The following is a 24,214-nucleotide window of genomic DNA, read 5'->3' as shown; positions in this document are numbered from 1 at the left end:
TACATATATTTTACTTGTCAGTAACCCCCCGCGGGTTAGGAGGAAGAATTTACCCGATGCTCCCCAGCATGTCGTAAGAGGCGACTAACGGATTCTGTTTCTCCTTTTACCCTTGTTAAGTGTTTCTTGTATAGAATATAGTCAATTTTTGTAAAGATTTTAGTCAAGCAGTATGTAAGAAATGTTAAGTCCTTTGTACTGGAAACTTGCATTCTCCCAGTAAGGTAATACATTGTACTACGTTGCAAGCCCCTGGAGCAAATTTTTGATTAGTGCTTTTGTGAACAAGAAACAATTGACAAGTGGCTCTATCCCATCTCCCCCCTTTCCCCGTCGCGATATAACCTTCGTGGTTGAAAACGACGTTAAACACCAAATAAATTAAAGTAAAGTAAAGTGCTTTTGTGAACAAGAAACAATTGACAAGTGGCTCTATCCCATCTCCCCCCTTTCCCCGTCGCGATATAACCTTCGTGGTTGAAAACGACGTTAAACACCAAATAAAGAAAGAAAGAAAGACTTGTCAGTATTTGCCATGGATAGGTCAAATGTGAAATTTAGAAGTTGTCTGAAAAAAGGGCTACTGAGCTAGTGCAGTGTTTTGGCAGCAGACACTCAGAACACATGTTTTTCAATCATCAACAAAGTAATTAAGACACATTGACACAGCAGGATCTTTTTTGTGGTGTTGTTTTATAAAAACCAATCCAGACTGCAACATTGCTGCAAGGAAGCATATACTCTTCAAAAGAAGTTAAGGACCAGTCAAGAAAAACTACATGTACATGGTAATGTCAGTGTGGTGACGTTTTTTTGGTTGTTAAATCATACAAATCCTTCAGGGTCACGGTGGCCTCAGACCCCCCCTTAAAATTCTTTAGGATTCATGACATTTTTTAGTCCCACCCATGCATATATCTTAAACAAACAAAATTACCATTCTGACTGTGCAGTGCTTAAAATCAAATATAAAAAGCCCAGCTTTTCTGAGGTTTCATCTAATTATCACAAGTTGTCAGTCAACTAAGACACTGGAAGAAGATTTTAAGGAAAGTTTTAGATGTAATGAAACAAAAACGGAGTTCTTTTGTCATGTTACATTATCTTCGTGTATCAAACTCTCACATTACTTAAGGTGGGTTTTTTCATATGTAAAAGTCGTTGTTTTTTTTCTTATTAGTTTTTGTTATAATTGTATCAATATTTATTAACTCAGGTTAAAATTAGCGGGCAAGTCATGAATAGAAAGATATCATGTGCGTAAAAAAAAGCATCGAGTCAATAATAGAGCTGAAGATTACCTTTTTGTACAGATTTTAGTGAATCATTCAACATCAGTACATATATTAGAAATGTCATTTTCTGATACATGTGCAGACTTCTGCAATACATACTTAAATGTGGTCCCATATGGATTATTACATTAGCACTAAGCCAAAGAAAATCATCACTTCAAAGCATTACCATTCAATCCATATAAGTCTCTTAAATTTAAATTTAACAAGGTTTTCAAAAGCAGTTACATGTATTTATATTTTTACCAAAACAAACAAAAGAGTGAAGAACAAATGTAAATAAAATAAAAGAAACTGAATGAAACAAATTAACAGGGATAAAAAAGATTAATACCCATTATATGTTATATACAGAGAAGAATGATTTAAAATGAAACACTGCAGGGAACCATTTTTATCCTTACCTGATGCACCCTTGTATGCATTTCCATTCTTTTTTGATGCAGTGCATTTCCAATCCTAATCGATGCACATTGCATTCCTATTCTTAATCAATGGATCGACACCCTTGTATGCATTTCTATTCTTATTAATGATGCAAACCGTGTATATATGTAATATTATTTGCGGAGGATTAAATAGGCAGGGAGCGTTGTGTGGCAAAATGTACCCGCCAGTGCCAGGCACAGGAATTCCAAAATAGATAAAACTCTGAAAATTAACCGAGGTCCAGGGGCCGCCTAGGCCGCGGCGGGGTACAAAGGCTGAGCCCCGTTGGGGGGACCAGGGGGAGATTTAAGCCCCCCGGAAGGAAAATGAATTTAATTAGCATTTTAGACCAATATTTTGATAGTTCTCCTGTAAGCAAATAATGGATCGAGAGACAATAGTATACATATAATTTAATTTCACTTTTATTTGCCGCGGACAATTTCTTATTTTTGCTGAAACGTAATTACCTTTTCGCGGAAATCCGCGATTTCGCGGAGAATTCCCATGCCTGAGCTAGTGCGTGTAATGCAATATATGGCGGGGATAATAGCTCAGTTGGTAGCGCGCTGGATTTGTATTCAGTTGGCCGCTGTCCGCGTGAGTTCGATCCCAGGTTCGGCGGAAATTTATTTCACAGAGTCAACTTTGTGTGCAGACTCTCTTCGGTGTCCGAACCTCCCCCCGTGTACACTACATTGGGTGTGCACGTTAAAGATCCCACGATTGACAAAAGGGTCTTTCCTGGCAAAATTGCTGTGGCACAGTTAATAATTGTCTACCTATACCCGTGTGACTTGGAATAATAGGCCGTGAAAGGTAAATATGCGCCGAAATGGCTGCAATCTACTGGCCGTATAAAATTTCATCTCACACGGCATCACTGCAGAGCGCCTAGAACTGTACCCACGGAATATGCGCGATATAAGACTCATTGATTGATTGATTGATTGACTAATATTTGAAAACACTTGTTTGAAACTACACTATTGTTTGAAACTACACTATTGAAACTATGAAAGACATTTGTTTAAAACACCTGTTCAAAACAATGCTAGTATGCAAGACTAACATTTCATTTCTTCAAAACTATAGTTTCAAACATTGGCTCAACGGGACAAAATGTTTGTTTGACATATAGCATTTAATTTTTGGAAACATTTGTTGGAAGCATTCCCTTAATTGTTGGACAAGACTGTCCACTTGTTCAACACGGTACTACTTGTCTCCAAAAACCCTCGAAAACCTCCGAAAACCTCATCAGAAATAAGAAAATTCGTCCTTGGATCGTGTTTTGTTACATAATTGTTTGCAATCATGACTTATATTTGCAACTTTCACAGTTCATGGCTTTATTTTCGTGTTTGTGCGAGGATTTACGAAGGAGTGGAAGCACTAATCACATGACGTCATCAATACTTGTGCTTTCGAGTAACAAGAGTTACCTCCCTTGCATTGAAATTGTTGCATCGATTTCGTCGATAATCCGGCTCTCAACACAAATAGAAGGGTGCATGTAGCATGAATCAGGCTTACTTTTCACAGGCATGTCCAAATTACTTCACTTTGAAGATAGATTTAGTTAGTCTAGATGGGGTTTTCGGGGGTTTTTGGGGTTTTTGGAGACAAGTAGTACCCGTTCAACACACAGAGGAACACACAGATACAGACATAAGTCACACAACACACTGTGACACACACACACTGTGACACACACACACACACACAGGCACACAGTGTCACTCACACACACATGCACACACACACAATTAACCTTCACCGGATCACACTTTGGACTATACAGTCCAGATGATGTGGGTCTTGTACCCACGCCATCCGTATAGGAGTATATGTATAAACCCTTCACCGCCTCTTTGCAGAGAATTGGTCATACACAACCCACGCCATCTCAACAGGGATAAACACCTTATGATGTCTGCTTTAATTCCATATAGGTTGTCCACGACCAACAACATTCGACTGTGTAGTTCAAATGACAACATTGTTTATTTGTTTGTTTACAAAGATAATGCATAACAAATTGGTCAATAGGAAGGTGCTATGGTGTTTGAGGAATTGTCAAGAAGTCTCAATCAAAAACTCCCAATAGTTTTAGAAATACAGACGCTTTTGTGAGGCTCTGGGTCGTCTATGACCCAGAAATCACGGTGAAGGTTTACACACACACACACACACAAGATTTGCTGTCTCTGGATCAAAAATATGTTGTCAATATTATGTGTCTTATTTTCTTATATATGGTAAATGGCGTGCAGTTCCCAAACATTTTGCTCTAAAACCTACATATTATATGGGTATAGATTTGCTGGAATATTATTAGCTGATTGTGTATTTTCCCCGTGATGATAAAAAAGGTAGCTTACTTTTTATGTTTTTCTCATCCAACAGAAACTTAAAAACAGAGAAAGAAAAAGTCAATACAGTATAAACTTCAACTTTATGATGGTTATAGATGTGCATAAACTAGGAAAAAAAGTCTACGCAGAAAATCAAAACATCATGACTCTGCAAAGTTTGATTGATTGAGTACTGGTTTAATTTGATCGCTTATGGCATTCCCAAAATAGATGAATTCCGGAAATTACTCCGGAAAGTTTCCCCACTTAACATTATATTTCCCACTTGACAGTGCCAGTCACTGGCGAGAGGGCGTGTCTCAAACATGTGCACAAGAAGCGCATGGCAATAATTGTCTGCGCAAATGCAAGGGTACTCTCTTTCAGAACCTATGCAAACCGGACAGAGTTCTTTCCAAACAGCATCTATTATATGGGCACTCCCGGAGCAGGCACTCCCACAAAAAGCACTCCCAAAATGGGTAGTCCCATTTGGACACTCCCACAATGGGCACTCCTGCGATGGGTTCTTGCATGATAGGAGCTCTAGTAGTACTCCAGCCCATAATGGGAGGTGCATCTTCTCTGTGTAATGGGTACTGTGATGCATGTACAATAGACCGTATAACTCTCCTACTGCGTATCGGGATTATTGTTGATAATCATTCAATTAAATGATAAAAGAAATGAGTCTAGCTAAACCAAAACAAATTCTGTGTAAATGTAGCTTTAAGCATCTGGTATAAGGAAAAGACATTTTTTGTTTAGATCACTGACTGCAGAAAATAAAGCACAGGTGATATTTTCATGCAATTACTGAACGGCAAAAGTTAGGGACCGCCCTTGAACAAACCAGCTGACTTCATCTGTGCCAAACTCCTTGTTCCTAAGTTTAAAAAACCAAATGGCTCTCATGCCGTACACACCAGTGGGTGAGCAATGCTGTGTTAGCAGGAAACTTGCTCGGGATCCACGGAGGCCTGGCTAGGGCACGAGACAGAAACTGCCAAACTGCAAAAAGTGGACCATTTTTACGCTGGCGCGTGGGCAAGCCTGGGCAGGAAAGATGAAAAATTCGTTATGCACGTGAGAGTGAACTGTTGTCACCAGTTAGGCTTTATAGCCCCGTGATTTTCCGCTTGCCACCATCTTCTCACTATGCCTCCCAGACGAAAGGTGACCACCTTCAACAAAGCCCGGGCCATCGCAAGCGAGAAGTGGGCAGATGACTTGTAGTGTCCCATTCTGTCGTGGTCAGGCTGCATCAGAAGTTCCAGGCCACCAACAGCGTTCTGGAGAGGCCCAGGTCAGGACGGCCTGGTTTTGTCAAGGGCGGTCCCTAACTTTTGCCGTTCAGTATATAAAATATACGACAAACAAATTGCCTTGTGACAAAAGGCTTTGCTTGAGACATAACAACTGAACTGTGCCACCAAACCTCAAATCTGATGCAATAAGGAAGATGATTATACCCTCGTCCCCTGCACATCAGAGCTTGAAGAGGCTTGTACAGGCATGGGAATTGTCCGCCGAAAGGCAAATTTCCGCTGAAATTTGTTTTTGTTCCGCCGAAAAAGCAAAAGTGTCCGCCAAAAAAATAAATGGGGGACGCAAGAATGATTCTAAAAACTTAATTTAATGGCAAATTTGGAGCTCAGATAACACCAAATTGCACCATTTGGGTTCTTTGGAGAACAAAATTCTCAACATTATCAACCTTTTTCACTTTTTTCAGTTCCCATGCCTGTTTGTAGCAGCAGAGGCTTCAAAATTGTGCCCAAGATTAAACAAGCATTACAAGCCGTTATTTATGGGAGACGCATTGTGGGTAGAAGCTAGACTGTTAAAATTCCATCCGCTTCTGCCGCAAGCATTGTTTTAATGTGCCATACAATGTATTTTTACAGTGATCTTCAGATTAAGTACAATTCAAGCATTTAGAAAACAATCTTGCAAAGCTTTGCAATGCAGACAGACATGCTAAATATCACAAATATTAACATATTCATTTATTCTAAATTAATTTTTTTTTTTTTAAAGCAACACAGACCAGCTGTTATATACTTTGCTGAAAAGCATGCATCCATTAATTCAACATTGCATTTTTTGGGCTTTTTTTTTTTTTAACAATTCGACAACTTCCTCAGGCATGCAGTATTAAAAAATGTCTCAAAACTCCCCAAGAATGGTTTGAGATAGAGAGAGAGAGTCAAGAAAGAGAGAGAGAGAGAGAGATATCAAATTCAAGAGAGTGTGACAGCTAGAGAGAGCGAGAGAGAGATATCAAATTCAAGAGAGTGTGACAGCTAGAGAGAGCGAGAGAGAAAGGTTTGGTTTCTCATTAACCAGTTTGTGCAACATAAGGCCAAAAAAAAAAATAGGTCTGTTTACGGTAACCCGACCGACCCTAGTTTTTTCGCGTGACCCTAGACTTTTTTTTGGCATTTGGGAAAAAAAAGAAAAAAAATCTTGTTTTTTTGGCAAAATAACGTAAAAATATGGTTTTTTGGGAAAAAAAAAAAAAAAAAAAAAAAAAAAAATCCCGACCTACCGACCCTATTTTTTTGGCCTATGTTACCGTAAACAGACCTATTTTTTTTTTTGGCCTAACATAACAATTATAGAGGCTGAGCTAAAAGCACAACGATACGTATAAACAAGCAAATAAGGCAGCAAAATAGATTGACAGCTTACTCATTAATCAACAAACAAATATTATCTCTTACAGGTAGGCTAAAAGCAGAAACAAATATAACACACATACACAGAAACAAACAGAACATTTCTGAGAGAATGCTTTTCATAATCCTGCACACAAAATTGCCATAATGGAAATAATAGCTCCTAAGCTATAGCATTGTCTCAAAACGAAAGTGATAAGAGTTGTCCGTCCCTGCCATAGCCCGCGGCGCTGTTGAGGGAAACGTTACTATGTCTGCTGTTCAAACTACGCGGGTAAAGAAGTTGAAGGGCGGATTGTCATGCGGTTCCATTTTGCAAACACAAACCGCAACTACCTGCCGTTCCAGGGGCGCAACTCTGTCCGAATATCGCGTTAGTTTCGAGACAGTGCGCACTCTTCAATATTTTTGTTACATTACAGTTAAGAACTCTATTACTTGACAGCTAGCTAGGGCAATTCATACTGGACCAGTCCAGTGCATTAACTTAATAAAGGGAAAAAAAAAGAAAGGCAGACATTGTACAAAAAGTATAACAAGTCATGCAACAAATGTACCTGAATTACAAGTTAATTTTTCCACAAAAGAAAACTGTATGCAAGTCATACATTTAACCACATGAGACATTTATTATGTGCGCTCTTTGCAGTACCGAACTGTAAGAACCAATGTCAATTAAACAAAGGACTATACAGGTGGTTCATGTAATCCAGATGATTATACTTCTTGTAACATGCATGCATCCATAATCACGATATATCATTTATTGTATCACCTGGACAAATAGTAGAAATAAGGGTATGTTAAACTTGATCCAAGATTTAAATCAATTGCCTTTGATTTGCATTAACTTTGATGACAGAGTCTGTTAATCACATAATTTGAAGATTGTATCATTTAGTTTTGATGTTGTTCAATCTTTTTGAATCAAATATGGCCCCTTTTAAGGAATACAAGATAATACAAAACCTTGTTTGTGCGATTTATATATGCATAACACTCTCTCCACCAATCATACATACTCACACTTAAGGGCTAAAAATAGAGCCATACAAATTTGCTCAAAATGAGCAACATTCAAAAAATGTCAAAGGCATTTTGGTTTTTGAAATGTGGTACATAAACATGCAAAGTACAATTTGAATGCTTCAACTTTCGCACCGATTACATATATATATCTCATGTTATTATCAAAAACTTTATTTCTTCTCCTCAAGAAAAAGAAAGAAAAAAAAGCATACAGTCATAAACAACTTTGGACAAGAACTGTAAATGTGGTGGGATTAAGAAAATGAAGAAGATGAAATTCTAAGCAAGTTTTCAAAACATGGTACACTGCATCAACAAAAAGCCAAGCATACTTTTCTAAACCGGCATTCAAGAAGCCAGGACTATGAATGATGACATAATGAATTTCATTCAGTCTCTTTGCAAATCAGACGTCATACAAATTGTATCATTCATTGTGCTAGACTTGCCATTGCTGACTACACACTTAGTTGTTTTAAAATCAACGGGAAAAATATAAAAGAAGAAGAAGATGAAAAGACAAGGCAACACAGACTTACTTCAATTAGTTAAAAACCAATCCAACATTATTCATAAACAATGAAGTACAGTGGAACCCCCTTTTAAGACCTCCTACAATCTGAGAAAATCAGGTCCTAAATAGGAGTGAGTCTTAGAATGGGGGTAACTTTACAGAGGTTATGAACAGAATCTTTTCTTTCTTTATTTGGTGTTTAACGTCGTTTTCAACCACAAAGGTTATATCGCGACGGGGAAAGGGGGGAGATGGGATAGAGCCACTGGTCAATTGTTTCTTGTTCACAAAAGCACTAATCAAAAATTTGCTCCAGGGGCTTGCAATGTAGTACAATATATTACCTTACTGGGAGAATGCAAGTTTCCAGTACAAAGGACTTAACATTTCTTACATACTGCTTGACTAAAATCTTTACAAACATTGACTATATTCTATACAAGAAACACTTAACAAGGGTAAAAGGAGAAACAGAATCCGTTAGTCGCCTCTTACGACATGCTGGGGAGCATCGGGTAAATTCTTCCCCCTAACCCGCAGGGGGAAATTTTACAGAGGTTATGAACAGAATTCTTAATCTTAGAAAACAAGGTCTTAAAAAGGAGGGAGTCTTAAATTGGGGGTCTTAAAAGGGGGTGGGGGGGTTCCACTGTACAGAGAAAGCAACATCATGCACAATCTTAAAGATTGATGTGACCTTGTAAATGTTATGGCAACATTATTTGCAAATTTAAGCTTCAATCCACTGAAACTTTGAAACCATGACATTAATAACAATTGTCAAATTTTCCATACAAATAAATAACAAAAGAAAGCTTATCGAATTAAAAAAAGAAAACTACAATTTGATGATTTTTTCTTGATCAAAGTAGTACAACTTCACACAAAATCTTGTGTATATATAATTCTTCCTTATTTGTCCATCTTAAATTCTTCCTTATTTGGAATAATAATAGTAATTACAATAACAGTATTTCAAGCAACAATATGAACTTGATGCAATAACGCCTACATGCAAACACAAATGATAAACACAACACAGCTAATTTCTGCTCATTACCAAAACAGCAATCCATTAGAGCTGTTGAAGCATATACTCCCAGCTTATCTGGAATTAACAGTAGTCATATGATACAACAAAAGGTATATAACAATCTATAACAATTCATGCACCACAATGTTTATCGTTATTTCTTGCAGTATGATGTTCATCTATAACAATTCATTCACCAAAATGTTTATCGTTAATTCATGCAGTATGATGTTCATCTATAACAATTCATTCACCATTATGTTTATCGTTAATTCTTGCAGTATGATGTTTACCGTTATGACAGCACCTGCTGTTAAGTAATGTTCTTCAGATTCTCTTTTCATAAGGCACGTATAACTCTCATTTAAGATTCATTTTTTCCCTTGTACGAATAATCACATTATCTATTTGGAAAACATTTAGTAAATAGAAATGCTGGATGATGTGACAACATAAGTAATTACTGTGTATGACCTTTTCTCAATGAGAAAAAGCACATTGTGTGCTCTAGATATCTTACTAAGTGAAATTTTGACAGTAGTAAATGTTTTGAAATAACTCTGTCAGAACCTTACGGGTTGTGGAAGAGTAGCGCCCCTTCAAGCTGAAGCAAACACACATGGCCAGAGGCAAGTGATCATGGCATCACAGTGCAAAATGCCAAGCAGCAATGTTGCTCGATGCAATGCCGTTTTCATAAAGGCACACCCCTCCTCGTGAAATCAGCATGAGAATACAAATTCCACAAGGAAAAGCACACATACATTGCTTCCTTCTGTTGTTTCGTATGCATGCTTACTCCATAACCTTCAAAAATAAACGTTAATCCTATACTAACTGTATGATTTGTAAACTGCTTGCAGATGCGTAAATTGGAATTGGCCATCAAGGCTGAGTCTTCCACAAATTAACAGAGCAAAAAGTCAGCCTGCTTCTTCAAACGCTGGTGTAGATTGATCCCTCGAGAATTAGAACAGCCTCAATCACTGGTGTACAGAGAATTTTCCTTATGCTCCTGGCAATGATTAACGTCTCTATGACGGGCTACACAACAAGTTTGTACAGCTTTATGAACAAGAGGCGAAGCCATCAAGGCTCACGTAAGAAATCGACAAACAGTAACACAAACTCAATCACTCCGTCACACACACACACACACACACACACACACACACACACACACACACACACACACACAGAAAGAGCATAGGTGAAACTGTGCAAGAAAGCGAGACACTAGATCTAGATCTGTCTGTCTGCATGTAGCCTACTTACAGGGACACGACTGCCAACAGAGTCTCGGCCCGCTCAAAATAATAATGACCGAGACTTTCAGTACTTCCTTCGCGTGACGTCTAACCCTCTTACGTCATAATGTGACGTCAATGTAATGTGACGTCTTCAAATGTTAGAGTTTCTACCACAGACATACACACGCACAAACACACACACGCACGCACAGACAGACAAAGTTACGATCGCATAGGCTACACTTACGTGAGCCAAAAACGACGTCGACTAAACAAACCAAGACTTCTTTTCTTGACCCTGTATTCCGACGTCATAAGTGAGAAAAGGCAGAGAAGACGTCATAAAACGAAGCATCACGTCACGTAAAACATTGTGTAACATCTTACAGGAAATATAACAAAGAATTTTGAAAAAGAAGTCTGTCTCTGTGACTTCGTCGTATCAGCAGAAGAAAATCGATCGTAAAGTTACCACCAGGCTGTGTATGTATCGGCGTCGGATCTCATGCAAAGAAATCTATCTTCAAATCCATCCTCAAACCCAGCATTCTTTGCTCCAAACACCAATGTATTGTACAGTTGTGTGCCTTAAATCAGCTTCGCCTCATTCTTTTCTCGGAATAGGGTGGTAAAATGATGAACACAAAGACAGTACCTATAGCTGTGCGCTTACCAAGAATTTCTATCCAAGCATCAGTTCTGTCAGGCAAGTGAAAGTGCATGAAGATTGTCAGAATATGCACCTCCTTCAAGGCAAAGCAGTGGATAGTCCTCAACAAAGTGTTCCGTCGGTTTACACAAACCATCAACAAGCTGGACAATCTCTGGGTGTTGTGAAAAATCTTGTGTGATTATTCGAGGTCTTTTTCACAGGAGTAAATTCCATCCGCAAGTGTGTGCCTGCAGACATGCCCACACAATGGTACCAATGATCGAAAATAATTGTGTGTGGTTAAATCACTGTCTTTTTCACAGGAGTTTCCACCAGCAAGTGTGTGCTACCTACATTCATGCATGCATGACCACATAGTGGTAGTCACGATCGGAAATAATTTTGTGTGATTACAACTTCGGTCTTTTTCCCCGATCGACAGTCTCAACCAGTGAGCATAACTCTCGACACGCCCATGCACACATGTAAGTGTCGCACAGAGGTGACTCAAGTAAGTGCCAACACAGATAATCACTTCAGTTGCTCAAAAAGTAAGCGTAGTACAAAGCTGAATCTTGTAGCGCCGACAAAGATAATCACTTATTCTGTTTCAGAAACTCTCTGGCGTCGGCGTAGAGCGGGTCCTCCTGGAACTGTCTGTTGAGTTCCTTGAAGGTGGGTCTCTGGGCGGCGTCTGCCTTCCAGCAGCGAAGCATGACGTTGTACACCACGTCGGGGCACTTCTCTGGTTTGGACAGTCTCTTGCCTGACTCGATGAACTGTACCACCTATAACAATGGTGAAAGAAAGGATTAGGAATTTGTTTGTGTTTTTTGTGTGAAGATGTTTAGATATGAAGACACAGAGGCATGCATGCTTGCATCAACACATGTATGCGCACATGCCTTGCACACGTATGCACGCACACTAGCGCTAACACACTAGCACTAACACACTAGCACTAACACTAACACACTCATAATTACACACTGAGAGAAGCAAACTGACCTCTATGCCTTTCTTATCCCCATAGGGCGACTCTCTGTAGCTGAACATTGACACACACTCACACACACACTGGAAGCAGAGAAGCACACTGACCTCTATGCCTTTCTTATCACCATAGGGCGACTCTCCATAGCTGAACATTTACACACGCACACACACACTCACACACTGGAAGCAGAGAAGCACACTGACCTCTATGCCTTTCTTATCACCAAAGGGCGACTCTCCATAGCTGAACATTTACACACACACACACGCACACACACACACACTGGAAGCAGAGAAGCACACTGACCTCTATGCCTTTCTTATCCCCATAGGGCGACTCTCTGTAGCTGAACATTTACACACACACACACACACTCACACACACACTGGAAGCAGAGAAGCACATTGACCTCTATGCCTTTCTTATCACCAAAGGGCGACTCTCCATAGCTGAACATTTACACACACACACACACACACACACACACACACTGGAAGCAGAGAAGCACACTGACCTCTATGCCTTTCTTATCACCATAGGGCGACTCTCCGTAGCTGAACATCTCCCACAGAGTAATACCAAAGCTCCACACATCACTGGCATGGGAAAAGTGGCCGTAGTTCACACTCTCCGGGGCGTACCTGTCACACAAAACTTGATTGCAGATACATGTATACTGTCCTGACTGTGTAACCCAACCGTTCTGTAATCACAGTTCTATCTAGGAATTTGCATGCTCTACCAGGCATGGAAATTGAAAAAAATAAAAAAGGCTGAAAATGTGTAAGTAATATCAAAGTCGACGGCATGATGCGCCTAGCCTCACTAGGGGGTCTGGGGGCATGCCTCCCCCGGAAAAACATTTCTCCAAAGAACCCAAATTGTGCAATTTGGTGTCATCTGAGCTCCAAGTTCGCCATTAAATTCAGTTTTCAGAACCATTTTTGCCTCCCCCATTTATTTTTTCGGCGGACACTTTTGCCTTTTCGGCGGAAAAAAGAATATTTGGCGGACAATTCCCATGCCTGTCTTCATTTCAAGGGTATACATGAACCTTTTTTTTTTCAGACCTCCAAATATCTGAGAAAATCACTGTTCTTAACAGGTGGGTGGGAGGCAGGGGCCGGGGGTCTCAAAAGCAAGGTTCCTCAGTACTTCCATTTAGAAATTACCCAAAATCAACAGACATGTCTGCTTTTGTGTATGAAGTGGGTGGTTTTTTTCAATGAATTTTGTAAAATGACACTAATGTATCTACGATAATTTTTCAAGTGAAACTCTCACAAAACATATAACTGAAGAAAGACAGCTGTATACTAGCTAATATATTCTAATAATAAATAAATACATGCAAATTATTAGAAAGTTAGAAACATACAAGACAGACTTGAAAGAAATCACCACAAATAATCCTTCTCAAAACAAATCTTATCACCAAAATAGTTGTAATTGCATTGACATGATAGTAAATGATGCACTAAAAGAACATTTTCTTCCTAAATAGATGTTTGGGTACCGACCATTTGATTGGCCAGCGACCACCATGTGAAGCCTTGTAGTAATCACTGCCAGACCCTGTCGCTCTTGACAACCCAAAGTCACTGATCTTCACCTGTAACCATAGAAACAAAACATCAATATGGTAATAACCAGATTTAGCCCTGTGTGAGGTTCACTGTTCAACTGAATGAATCTCCAAGGGTTGCTCTTCTTCCAGTATGTGACGTCACTTCCACAGGGTTAATTCAGGACTTTAATGACATCATATTTTATTTACCTTGCATTAAAATGATAATAAAGACAATCGCATTATGAGGTGTTGTATTATTAGAGCGCCTGACAACATACCCTTGACAACATGCAGCTCTCTGAAAATGTTCCGTAAAGGTAAAAAAAAGTATTTAAAGAAACACAGAAATTACTCACAGTAGGTACTTTAAAAGACACTAAAGGGAAGGGAAATTCAAAAAGCACATTTATGGTACCAAACTTGTAAAACAAAATGATGTGAATTAAATTGTAGAAGCACATTAACGGCACTAAACTTGAAAAGTATAAGGAAGCCATTTCATTCACGAAGTAAAGGTACTAAGCTATAAGTGAAACAGAAAATACAATTCTGAAAGTGCAGAAAAGGTACCATATCTACTGGTAAAGTATAGTGCACATATCTAATTCAGGAAGTCTAGTGCACATATCTAATTCAGTAGTGCACATATCTAATTCAGGAAGTCTAGTGCACATATCTAATTCAGGAAGTCTAATTCAGGAAGCACAATGATGGTCCAACATTCACAAAACCCAATGACAATCAAACATACAATAAGCAGGAAGTACAATGATTGTATATAACATTCACAAAACCCAATGACAATCAAATATACAATAAGCAGGAAGTACAGATTTTTGCTAGGGCCTTTTTCATGCGACAGTACCCAATATTGCTATTTCATATGTTACGTGGATTTCCATTGGTCAATTGGGCAAAACTGAGCTCAGTGCAAAAGTGATATCGACGACATTTCCGTCGATATCAGTTTTGATATCGACGACCTCTTTATTGCTTCCCCACTTCAAAAACAAAAACACCTAAATTTAAAAACAAACAAATATATATGAAAATGTAATTATTCCAGAATTTAGTTGAGCAAGTGACTAAAGATTTTTTGAAAGAAAAGACATTTGAAAATACTGAAAAGTACAAGAAAAGAGTGAACAAAAAGAAATAATAATCAGAGGGAGGGATATGGAACAGCCAAAACTGAGACAAATACTTTTGTAATTTCTTTACAGTAAATACAACATGTCCAGAGAATTAGCAATATATCTAACATTGACTGACTGTGTGATGATATCTTCTGCTATTGGTCTGTTTCGACAGCGATATCAAAATCTCGACCTCCGGTCTCGATTTTGATATCACTGTCTCAACAGACCACAGCAGAAGATATCATCATACAGTCCATCAATATTGGGTAATGTACCTCAAGTCAAGACTCCCCCCTTTTAAGACCCCCCAATTTAAGACTCCCTCCCTTTTAAGACCCTTTTTACCTGGACTTTCTATTCATAAGCCTTTGTAAAGTTACCCCCCTTTTAATTTAAGACTCCCTCCTTTTTAAGACCTGACTTTCTCAGATTTTTGGAGGTCTTAAAAGGGGGGTGCCACTGTATAGGAAAGCATGTACATTCCAGGAGACTATGATATGCATAATCACTTTTTGCTGTTATTGCTTATGTTGTTCTCTTTGGTATTTTGGTCCTCGTAAAAAGAATGCTTCACATGCCTTTACAAATTAAAAAAAAATACACACTACACACACGCCCCTCTAACCCCACTAACTGATCTCCTTAGAAATAGAGGAGAAATAAAGTAATAACAAATGGCGATTTTGATGTTTTTGTGCTTTAGACTAAAGTAAATCATTCTCCATGAGGATCATTCTCTTAACACTTTCTACCCCACCTATGTTGACCAAGTTTGTTTTAGCCGAGACCAGCTGTGCTGCAGCAGGTCACTCAGAATTGTAGTAACTGTGTATCAACTCGCTTGAATGCAGACGTTAGTTCGACGTTACAGGAAGCCACTGAAGCTAACTGTCTGAGCAGATATATCCGTACCTGGTCAGGTAGAGCGATTGAGTGGGTATGGATATATCCGTACCTGGGAGTTAAATACGGTTGACAATACTTGACTTAACATTGTTTTATCTTTTTATCTATACCAGGAACGAATGTAAACAATATTTCATAATAACAATAATCAGTTTTGTCCCTTCTCCTGAAAAGCTATTTAAAACGAAAAGTCCACGATGACGTCGAAATGTGCTCTTAACTCATTGTCTCCCAGGCACGGATATATCCGTACCCACTCATATGGCTCTCTCTAACCAGGTACGGATATATCAGCTCAGACTGTTAGCTTCAGTCGCTTCCTGTAACGTCCATCTAACGCCTGCATTCCAGCGTGTTGATACACAGTTACTACACAGTTACTACAATTCTGAGTGACCTGCTGCAGCACAGCTGGTCTCGTCTAAAATAAAATTGGTCAACATAGGTGGGGTAGAAAGTGTTAAGAGACAAAAGACTTGAGACACTGACCTGTCTCTTGGTCATGATGAGGATGTTGCGGGCGGCGAGGTCTCGGTGCACAAACTGCTGTTTCTCCAGGTACATCATGCCCAGCGCGATCTGTGAGGCCCACAGGTACAGCTCCTGCTTGACCCGCACCTCGGTCGGATAGTCAAGCAGAAAGTCCAGCATTGACCCCTTGGGCAGGTACTCCTCTACCTGTAGGTATAGATTGAATGTACATGTACACTCACGTTATCCCCCCACCCCCTAGTTAATACAGCAAAGAGTCCTGCATTGACCCCTTGGGCAGGTACTCGGAACTCCTCTACCTGTAGGAATAGATTGTATGTACAGTACATGTACACTCATACATTATTCTCCCACCCCCCAGTACATACGGCAGGAAGTCCAGCATTGACCCCTTGGGCAGGTACTCCTCTACCTGTAGGTATAGATTGTATGTACAAGTACACTCATACATTATCCCCCCCCTCCCCCCCCCACACACACTCATACACACACACATACCTACACCCTGATTTAAAACTTCCACTCTTTTGAGACCAGACTTTTTCAGACTTTCTGTTCACAACAATGTACACCAAAGAGGGGGGTGGGGTGGGGGGTCTTTGTGGGGGGGGTTTCCCCTGTACTGACCAGCACAACATTTATCACCAGTGCTGGACTGATTGTGTAACCTCTGCGAACGCCAAGAAGAAGAAGAAGAAGTACTGACCAGCATGAGTGGCGGCCCCTGACAGACGCCGAGCAGCTTGACGATACAGTCGTGCTCCAGTTGTTGCATCACCAGGGCCTCGCGCAGAAAGTTCTCACGGTTGTCCAGCGAAGCGTCGTGGAACATCTTCAGGGCAATGTCCATCTGAACAACAAAACAAAACAAAAAACAAAATAAAATACTGAGTGTCTTTTCGACGTGAGGTTAACATAACCAAAGACTGCTGCTTGAAGCTTTGTAATCGATTGATTAAAACGTCCAAAAGGATCCAGTTCATGAATTGGAAGTAGAAGAAGTTTCTCCTTTTCCCCTTTCTTTTCTTTCTTTCTCCTTAATTCAATTTGTAGAAAAAACACCTTTCATTGTTTTTAATATCATATTGCAAAAAGTCAGTGTTGGTAGACTTCGTTTTAGATTTATTTTCTTATTTGTCCACAGCATCAGTGTTTAATTTTATATACACAAAAACTGCTAGTTTTGATAACATATTTGCTCAAGCATGTATGTTCAGTAATTGTCCACTATTGATATGCCGTTTAGTATTCGTGTAGAGCCTGTAATTAGTACAGATTACTATGATTTTTGCTTTCTGCTTTTTGTTTTGTTGTTGTTCTTTTTTTCTATTTTTTGTATGTGAATGTCCGTGTACAGTAGAACCCCCTGTTTACGACTTTGGAAAAACCTTGAAAATTAGGTCGTAAAAAGGGGGGGTCTTAAAAGGGGGGTTTGAGTTTTTGGCCGGTCGGTCATGAATTTGGTTGCAGTGTATGTACTGTCATGTTTACACACAAACACACAGTTGCAGTTTACTGTCATATCAAAACACACACACACACACACACAAACACATTACAGCAGAACAACTTGAACTCAAATTTCAAAGAAAATTTACTCATGGCGTAATGCTCGCTCCCCGCTGAGTGAAGCACATTTGACATTGTGGCGCAACCAGTAAAATCCGAATGTCCTAACTCGATAGAAAGCATAACGACTTTTCTCCCGAATCATCTTTCCGCTCATATGAATGATTCGTCGCCTTGCATCGCTAAACTTGACCACGATCGTTGAGGTCTTCGTACAGGCTCCTCTCTTTGCGTACTTTCGCTTCGCTATCCTTCTCACCATCTAGATAACACCGAGTCCTTATTATCCTTGACGACACACAGGATTTTCGTATTCCCGACTCCCAAGGAAGTCGCCGCGGATTGCCACTTCGCTCGATTAGCGATTACTTTATTAGCTCTCTACTCAAGAGTCGGCGCTTTTCTTTTTCTTTCGCGAATCTTCGTTTGTCAACAAAACAGTCGTCGTGACAAGATAGCGTGCAGAAAAAAACCGGATGTATCAGGATCTCGCGCGCGCGAGATTTCGTTTTTATTTCTTCTCGCGATAGTTGGAGGAGCGAGAGCCGCCATGTTGTGTTTTCGTCTGCTCGAAATAATTATGATCAAAAGTCATAAATCATCCCAAAAAGCTTGGTCGTAAGTCGCGTTTTGGGTCATTATCCTTGACGATACACAGGATTTGCGTCTTCCCGACTCCTAAGGAAGTCGCCACAGATGCGCGAGATTTAGTTTTTTTTTCGTCTCGCGATAGTTCGAGGAGCAAGAGCCGCCATGTATTGTTTTCGTCTGCTCGACTACAAATGCGCGAAAGTCGTAATTCATCCCCAAAAGCTCGGTCGTAAGTCGCGTTTTGGAGAGAGTCGTTCACTGGGGGTTCATTATATAGTAGAATGCATCCGTGGTAGGAAAATCGGTCGTAAAAAGGGGGTGGTCGTAAACAGGGGGGTCGCTAAGGGGGAGTTCTACTGTATATATGTGATTAGAGTAGTCCCTCTCAAGGCGAGGGCTGGTTGAAAAAAAGCTTGTTTGCATTGATTATGCCACATCCCTCGTAAAATAAAATTTGATTTGATTTCATTTGATTTGAGCATGAATATTCATGATGCTCAGCACAGCTCACCTTGTGTTTCTTGCCCTTGTACTCTGTGAGTATTCCCTTCAGCACTGAACCATACTCTCCCTGGCCGATCTCAGCACCTGTGTACAATCAATCAATCAATCAATTAATCAATCACTTAATCCATCTTGCCCCTGTACTAGTGTCAGTGTTCCCGATCTCAGCACCTGTGCACAATCAATCAATCAATCAATCAGTCAGTCAAGCAGTCAATCAGTCAGTCAATCGAACGATCAATCTATGAGTCGATCAATCAGTTTGTCAGTTAACCAATCATTCCATCAATCAATCAATCAGTTTACCAATCAATCAATCAAACGGTTTGTCGGTTAGTCAATACATCAATCAATCATTCAATCGATGAGCCAACTAAGCAAACAACTGCCTAGTCCTCAACTGTCAATCAATCAATCAGGAAACTATTCAATCAGTAAGCCAGTCATTTTATCAGTTGGTCAGCCGATCAGTCAAAAAGCTGAACAATCAGCCAATATTAAAAGCCAGTCACACTACCAAACATGTCCAAAATCCAACTCTAAAATCAGTTTTAAAAAACAACAACAAACAATCAAACACTTTAAAATCAACTAAAAAAACACAAAAAAACAAAAAATAAAAACTCCATCTATGAACAAACTAATGCATAATCTGTGCTGGTCCCTCTTTATTTATTTATTTATTTGGTGTTTAACGTCGTTTTCAACCATTCAAGGTTATATCGCGACGGCTTGTCCCTCTCAGTTAAACAAAATGTTATTGGCATGGAAAAACAGGACACAAACATGTAATTTGCCGATTCCACTTTTTCCACAGCCCCTTGTTCCAATTTTCTCGACTTGATCATTCTCATGGAAATTTTAGTCGAACCGTATAAAGCCACCTTCCTTTTCATCATGTACACTGATGACACCCAGCTGCATAAACCCAGTCCCCCTGCAGAGACACATTCCGCCATCCAGACCATTCAGACATGCATCACTGATGTTAAATCTTGGATGGTCGATAACAAACTTAAGCTGAATGATGATAAGACTGAAATCTTACTGTGCAAAAAGAAGAACACTACATTTCCCTCTCCCCAACCTGTTTCTGTTCAAATAGGCAACACTGACATTCTTTTCTCACCATCAGCTAGAAACCTTGGATTCACCCTTTCATCTGACATGACCCTTAACAAACATATATCCTTAGTCTGTAGAGCAGCTTATTTTGAGCTTCGTAAGATCAGCACCATTCGCCACACACTCTCCTTTCAAACAACTAACACTCTTGTCTGTGCCTTTGTTCTTTCTAAACTTGACTACTGCAACTCTCTTCTCTCTGGCTGTCCTCTGTACCTCCTGCATAAACTACAAAAAGTCCAAAACTTGGCAGCACGCCTCATTCTGAAAGCACGAAAACGAGATCACGCAACACCACTTCTTCACACACTGCACTGGTTACCTATTCAAGCCCGCATTGACTACAAACTGTCCACCCTCTGCTTTAACTTCTTTTCTGGCTCGTCTCCTGCTTACTTCTCGAACTCCTCACCGTCTATTCTCCAGCAAGACAACTCCGTGCCTCTTCTGACTGTCGCATCCTCACCATTCCACACACCAAAACCAAAACATACGGACAACGCACTTTTACTTTCTGCGCACCCACACAATGGAATTCTCTCCCCTTTCACATCCGCCACTCTCAGTCACCCCAAGCATTCAAACGAGCACTTAAAACGCACCTCTTCAAGAAATACAACCCCTGATTTTGTTTTCTCAGTCTATCAGTAGGCTACATGTAGTGTATTTGTTGTTTTAGTGATAATGTGATAATGTATATAAACATCTAGGGCTGTTTTCAGTATTGTTGACGACATGTTCTGTTTGATTAAGGGTATTCAGCTGGTATTTCCTTGTTTTCACTCCCTATTTCAAGCGCAAAGAGCATAATTGTTAAGTTATGATGTTGCGCTATATAAATGCTCATTTATTATTATTATTATTATTATTATTATTATTAAGGGACTGACCAAAAGTGGAAAACGGTGTGGGCAGGTGATTACTATGGAAAGGTTACAATTACATGGGGGAAAATGTCATTGGAGATGCTTTGAGGTGACCATAAGGGGTAGGTGGTTGTCAAGGCAGGTTTGACTGTACAATTAGACGAGTTTTGGAAATAACTCCTTCGGGTTTGAAGATGTTGTGGAAGAGTGATTTTTTTGTGCAAAACCTCCGACAAACAAAGGAAGCACCAATCACTAGTGAGGGGTCTGTCAGAAATACATGTGGACAGGAGCACGTACGCTAGTGATTGGTCCATCCTTTGTTTGTCGGAGGTTTTACAAGAAAAGGTCACTCTCGCTAGTGATTGGTCCATCCTTTGTTTGTCGGAGGTTTTACAAGAAAAGGTCACTCTTGCTAGTGATTGGTCCATCCTTTGTTTGTCGGAGGTTTTACAAGAAAAGGTCACTCTTTACAACCCATACATTATTACCTCCGACAAACCTCCGACAAACAAAGGAAGCACCAATCACTAGTGAGGGGTCTGTCAGAAATACATGTGGACAGGAGCACGTACGCTAGTGATTGGTCCATCCTTTGTTTGTCGGAGGTTTTACAAGAAAAGGTCACTCTCGCTAGTGATTGGTCCATCCTTTGTTTGTCGGAGGTTTTACAAGAAAAGGTCACTCTTGCTAGTGATTGGTCCATCCTTTGTTTGTCGGAGGTTTTACAAGAAAAGGTCACTCTTTACAACCCATACATTATTATGGATGGAATTATTTTTGGAATTCGCCTATTCAAAAGACCAACCTTTTTTGATGTGCTTGACGTTAATTTTGTAGAGCTCCCCGTCATTTACTCCTGGTCTTCCAGCAGGAGGGGGCTGCCAAACAACAAACAACGATAAACACACAAGTTCTGACAATTTTGTTATTGTTCCATGTTGAAAAGAGAAAGAACAACAACAACAACAAAACAACAAAAACAAAGACAAAGACAAAGACAACAACAACAACAACAAAAGACAGATACATAAGAAAGAGAAGACCAAAAGAGATAAAAGATGATGAGAAAACGCAGAAGAACAAGAAAGAAAACCAACAAAGAAGAAGCTAGTAGGATAGGAAGTGTGAAGTTGAGTAAGGCTACTAGACCTAACAACCCTTTTGAAGCCTCGAGTGTCACCATTTTTGGGAATTTTCAGCGTAGGAAATGATGTTTAACTGTAGCATTGTCAAAAATCTATTTGCACATCCTTGTTTAAACTAACTCGCGCAAGAATATACATTGTTAAAGATGTACAATAGAAGATTAAAAAACTTAAGTTTATACACCCATGCTTGTTGAATAAAGGTTTCACTAGCAGAAACATAATAATGCCCATCAGAGAGTATCTGCAGTACCACTTTTTATTGTACACAATGTTTTATTACCCATATTCTGACCGCTACATCGATTGAGAAGCGAAAATGAGTAACAGGACTCACAAGAAATTAAGGGAACATATGCATGCTGTGATTGTTTGAGCTAGCGATTCTAAGCTTGGCGTTACAGCGTCGCAATTTGTCTTAAAACGTAGCATACTACGCTGGAAGCGTACCAATAAGTGGCAGCTCTGATGGTGCTACCCATTTTTTCCTTTTTCCTGCATGCATGTATTCATGTTTACAAGCCCTGAGACTTTCGCTGTGAACTTGGGATCTTCATCGTGCACAAAGGGGTGTTCGGACACCGAGAAGAGGCTTCACAAAGTTGACTCTAGGAAATAAATCCCTCGCTGAATGTGGGAGTCGAACCCAAGCCAATAGCGACAACCGGTTTCAAGCCAGGGCTGCTACCCACTGAGTTATCTCCCCGCCCAAGAAGGAGAAGAGGCTGGTGGAATAGGAAGTGTGAAGTAGAGTAGCGCTTATATACTCACGTTTGAGGGCAAGGGAGGGCGGGAGGTTTTAGAGAAAGGTGTGGGGGGTTCAGGGGTGGTGGGGGATGTGGGGGGACACTCGTCTGCAATGGAGGATGGGCGAGGGGGCAGGTCTGGTCTGTAGGCATCTGAAACATTTTATAAACAACAAATTTGTCAGTCACAACACAAGTCAATCAATAACACAAACATTTGAATAATTTTGTTTCAGGTATAATGGAAAATTTCCTAAATAAATTATCATTTAATTAATATACTTACCCGAATCACATTAGCATTGAGTCACCTGAGATGCTTATCACTGAAAAACGCTTACCCGGCTAAAGAATTTAAAGGGAAGCAACCCCATCACCAAAACGAAAGTGAAAGTAGCTTTGGTAATGGGCCAGTACACCGGGAGTTACCTCCCATACGGGTGTATGCCACGTCACTTCCTCTAGGAACACGTGCCTATTATCATACGGCTTTAAAAAATCTTAAAACCATAAGCGGGGCAGGTGGGAGGGAATACAGTATGTGATTCGGGTAAGTATATTAATTAAATGATAATTTATTTAGGAAATTTTCCATTTAATATCATATTCTTACTCCGAATCACATTAGCAGATAACATCAACAAGGCGGTGGGCTAGAAATGAATCAAAACTCACCATCAAGTTCTGGACAGGAACTGGCCTGCTGCTATGAGCGCTGGAAGGCCTCTGGAGCCATCCTGTCGAAGAGCTGTGACGTCCCGAAGATAAAAGTTTATGAAAACATCTTCGGAACGCCAATACGCAGTTGTCAGCACCTCCTCTAGACGTCTGGAGCGCAGAACTGCCAGAGAGGATGCCCACGCCCTCGTTTCATGGGCTCGGGCCGAGTCAAGTGGCAAGGAGGGCATAACCCCCCCCCTCTTTGTGCGACTCCACTCATAAGCCTGCTTGATGAGCGAGGACACCCACCGGGCCAACGTTACCTTCGACAAATCTTTCTCGCGCCTAGTAAGGAGAGAGATAAACAACAACTTCTGAGAACTAGACCGAATCGGCTGAGTCCGGGCTAAGTACAGACGAAGTGCCCTCACGGGGCAATTGACCGAATCGGGGTCATCTGGGGCCAACGCGCTGGTCAGAGCCTTAACTCTAACCAGCGGAGAGGCCTGCCCCGGAGACTGATTCTTGGCCAGGAAATCAGGCCGGAAACGCAAAGATGCGGAACCGTCCGGCTCAAAGGAGATATCTCCAGGCTGACCCGACAGGGCGTGGACCTCGCTACCCCGTCGGGCCGTAGCCAACAAAAGGAGAAACAGCGCTT

At 40.3% G+C, this 24,214-nt stretch overlaps 1 protein-coding gene and 1 long non-coding RNA gene across 2 annotated transcripts in view; one reads left to right on the top strand and one right to left on the bottom strand.

The window, feature by feature from the left end:
* Window positions 1-1,136, top strand: part of LOC138945443 (uncharacterized) — an 83,121-nt gene extending 81,985 nt beyond the window's left edge. Inside the window, exon 2 of the long non-coding RNA XR_011448999.1 lies at window positions 393-1,136. This is a non-coding gene — a long non-coding RNA (uncharacterized lncRNA). The remainder of the gene's footprint in view (window positions 1-392) is intronic.
* Window positions 673-24,214, bottom strand: part of LOC138945438 (tyrosine-protein kinase HTK16-like) — a 45,965-nt gene continuing 22,423 nt past the window's right edge. Inside the window, exons 12-19 of the mRNA XM_070316866.1 lie at window positions 22,919-23,046; window positions 21,808-21,880; window positions 19,016-19,092; window positions 17,051-17,194; window positions 16,342-16,530; window positions 13,758-13,849; window positions 12,752-12,878; window positions 673-12,028 (exon numbers count right to left, since the gene is read on the bottom strand). Of these exons, the coding sequence (XP_070172967.1) occupies window positions 11,837-12,028; window positions 12,752-12,878; window positions 13,758-13,849; window positions 16,342-16,530; window positions 17,051-17,194; window positions 19,016-19,092; window positions 21,808-21,880; window positions 22,919-23,046 (1,022 nt within the window). The 3' untranslated portion in view covers window positions 673-11,836. The remainder of the gene's footprint in view (window positions 12,029-12,751; window positions 12,879-13,757; window positions 13,850-16,341; window positions 16,531-17,050; window positions 17,195-19,015; window positions 19,093-21,807; window positions 21,881-22,918; window positions 23,047-24,214) is intronic.

This window comes from Littorina saxatilis, linkage group LG13, assembly GCF_037325665.1.
Source record: "Littorina saxatilis isolate snail1 linkage group LG13, US_GU_Lsax_2.0, whole genome shotgun sequence".
NCBI lineage: Eukaryota > Metazoa > Mollusca > Gastropoda > Littorinimorpha > Littorinidae > Littorina > Littorina saxatilis.
Note: the sequence above shows the minus strand (reverse complement) of the source record. Positions and strands in the feature narration are given on the sequence as shown.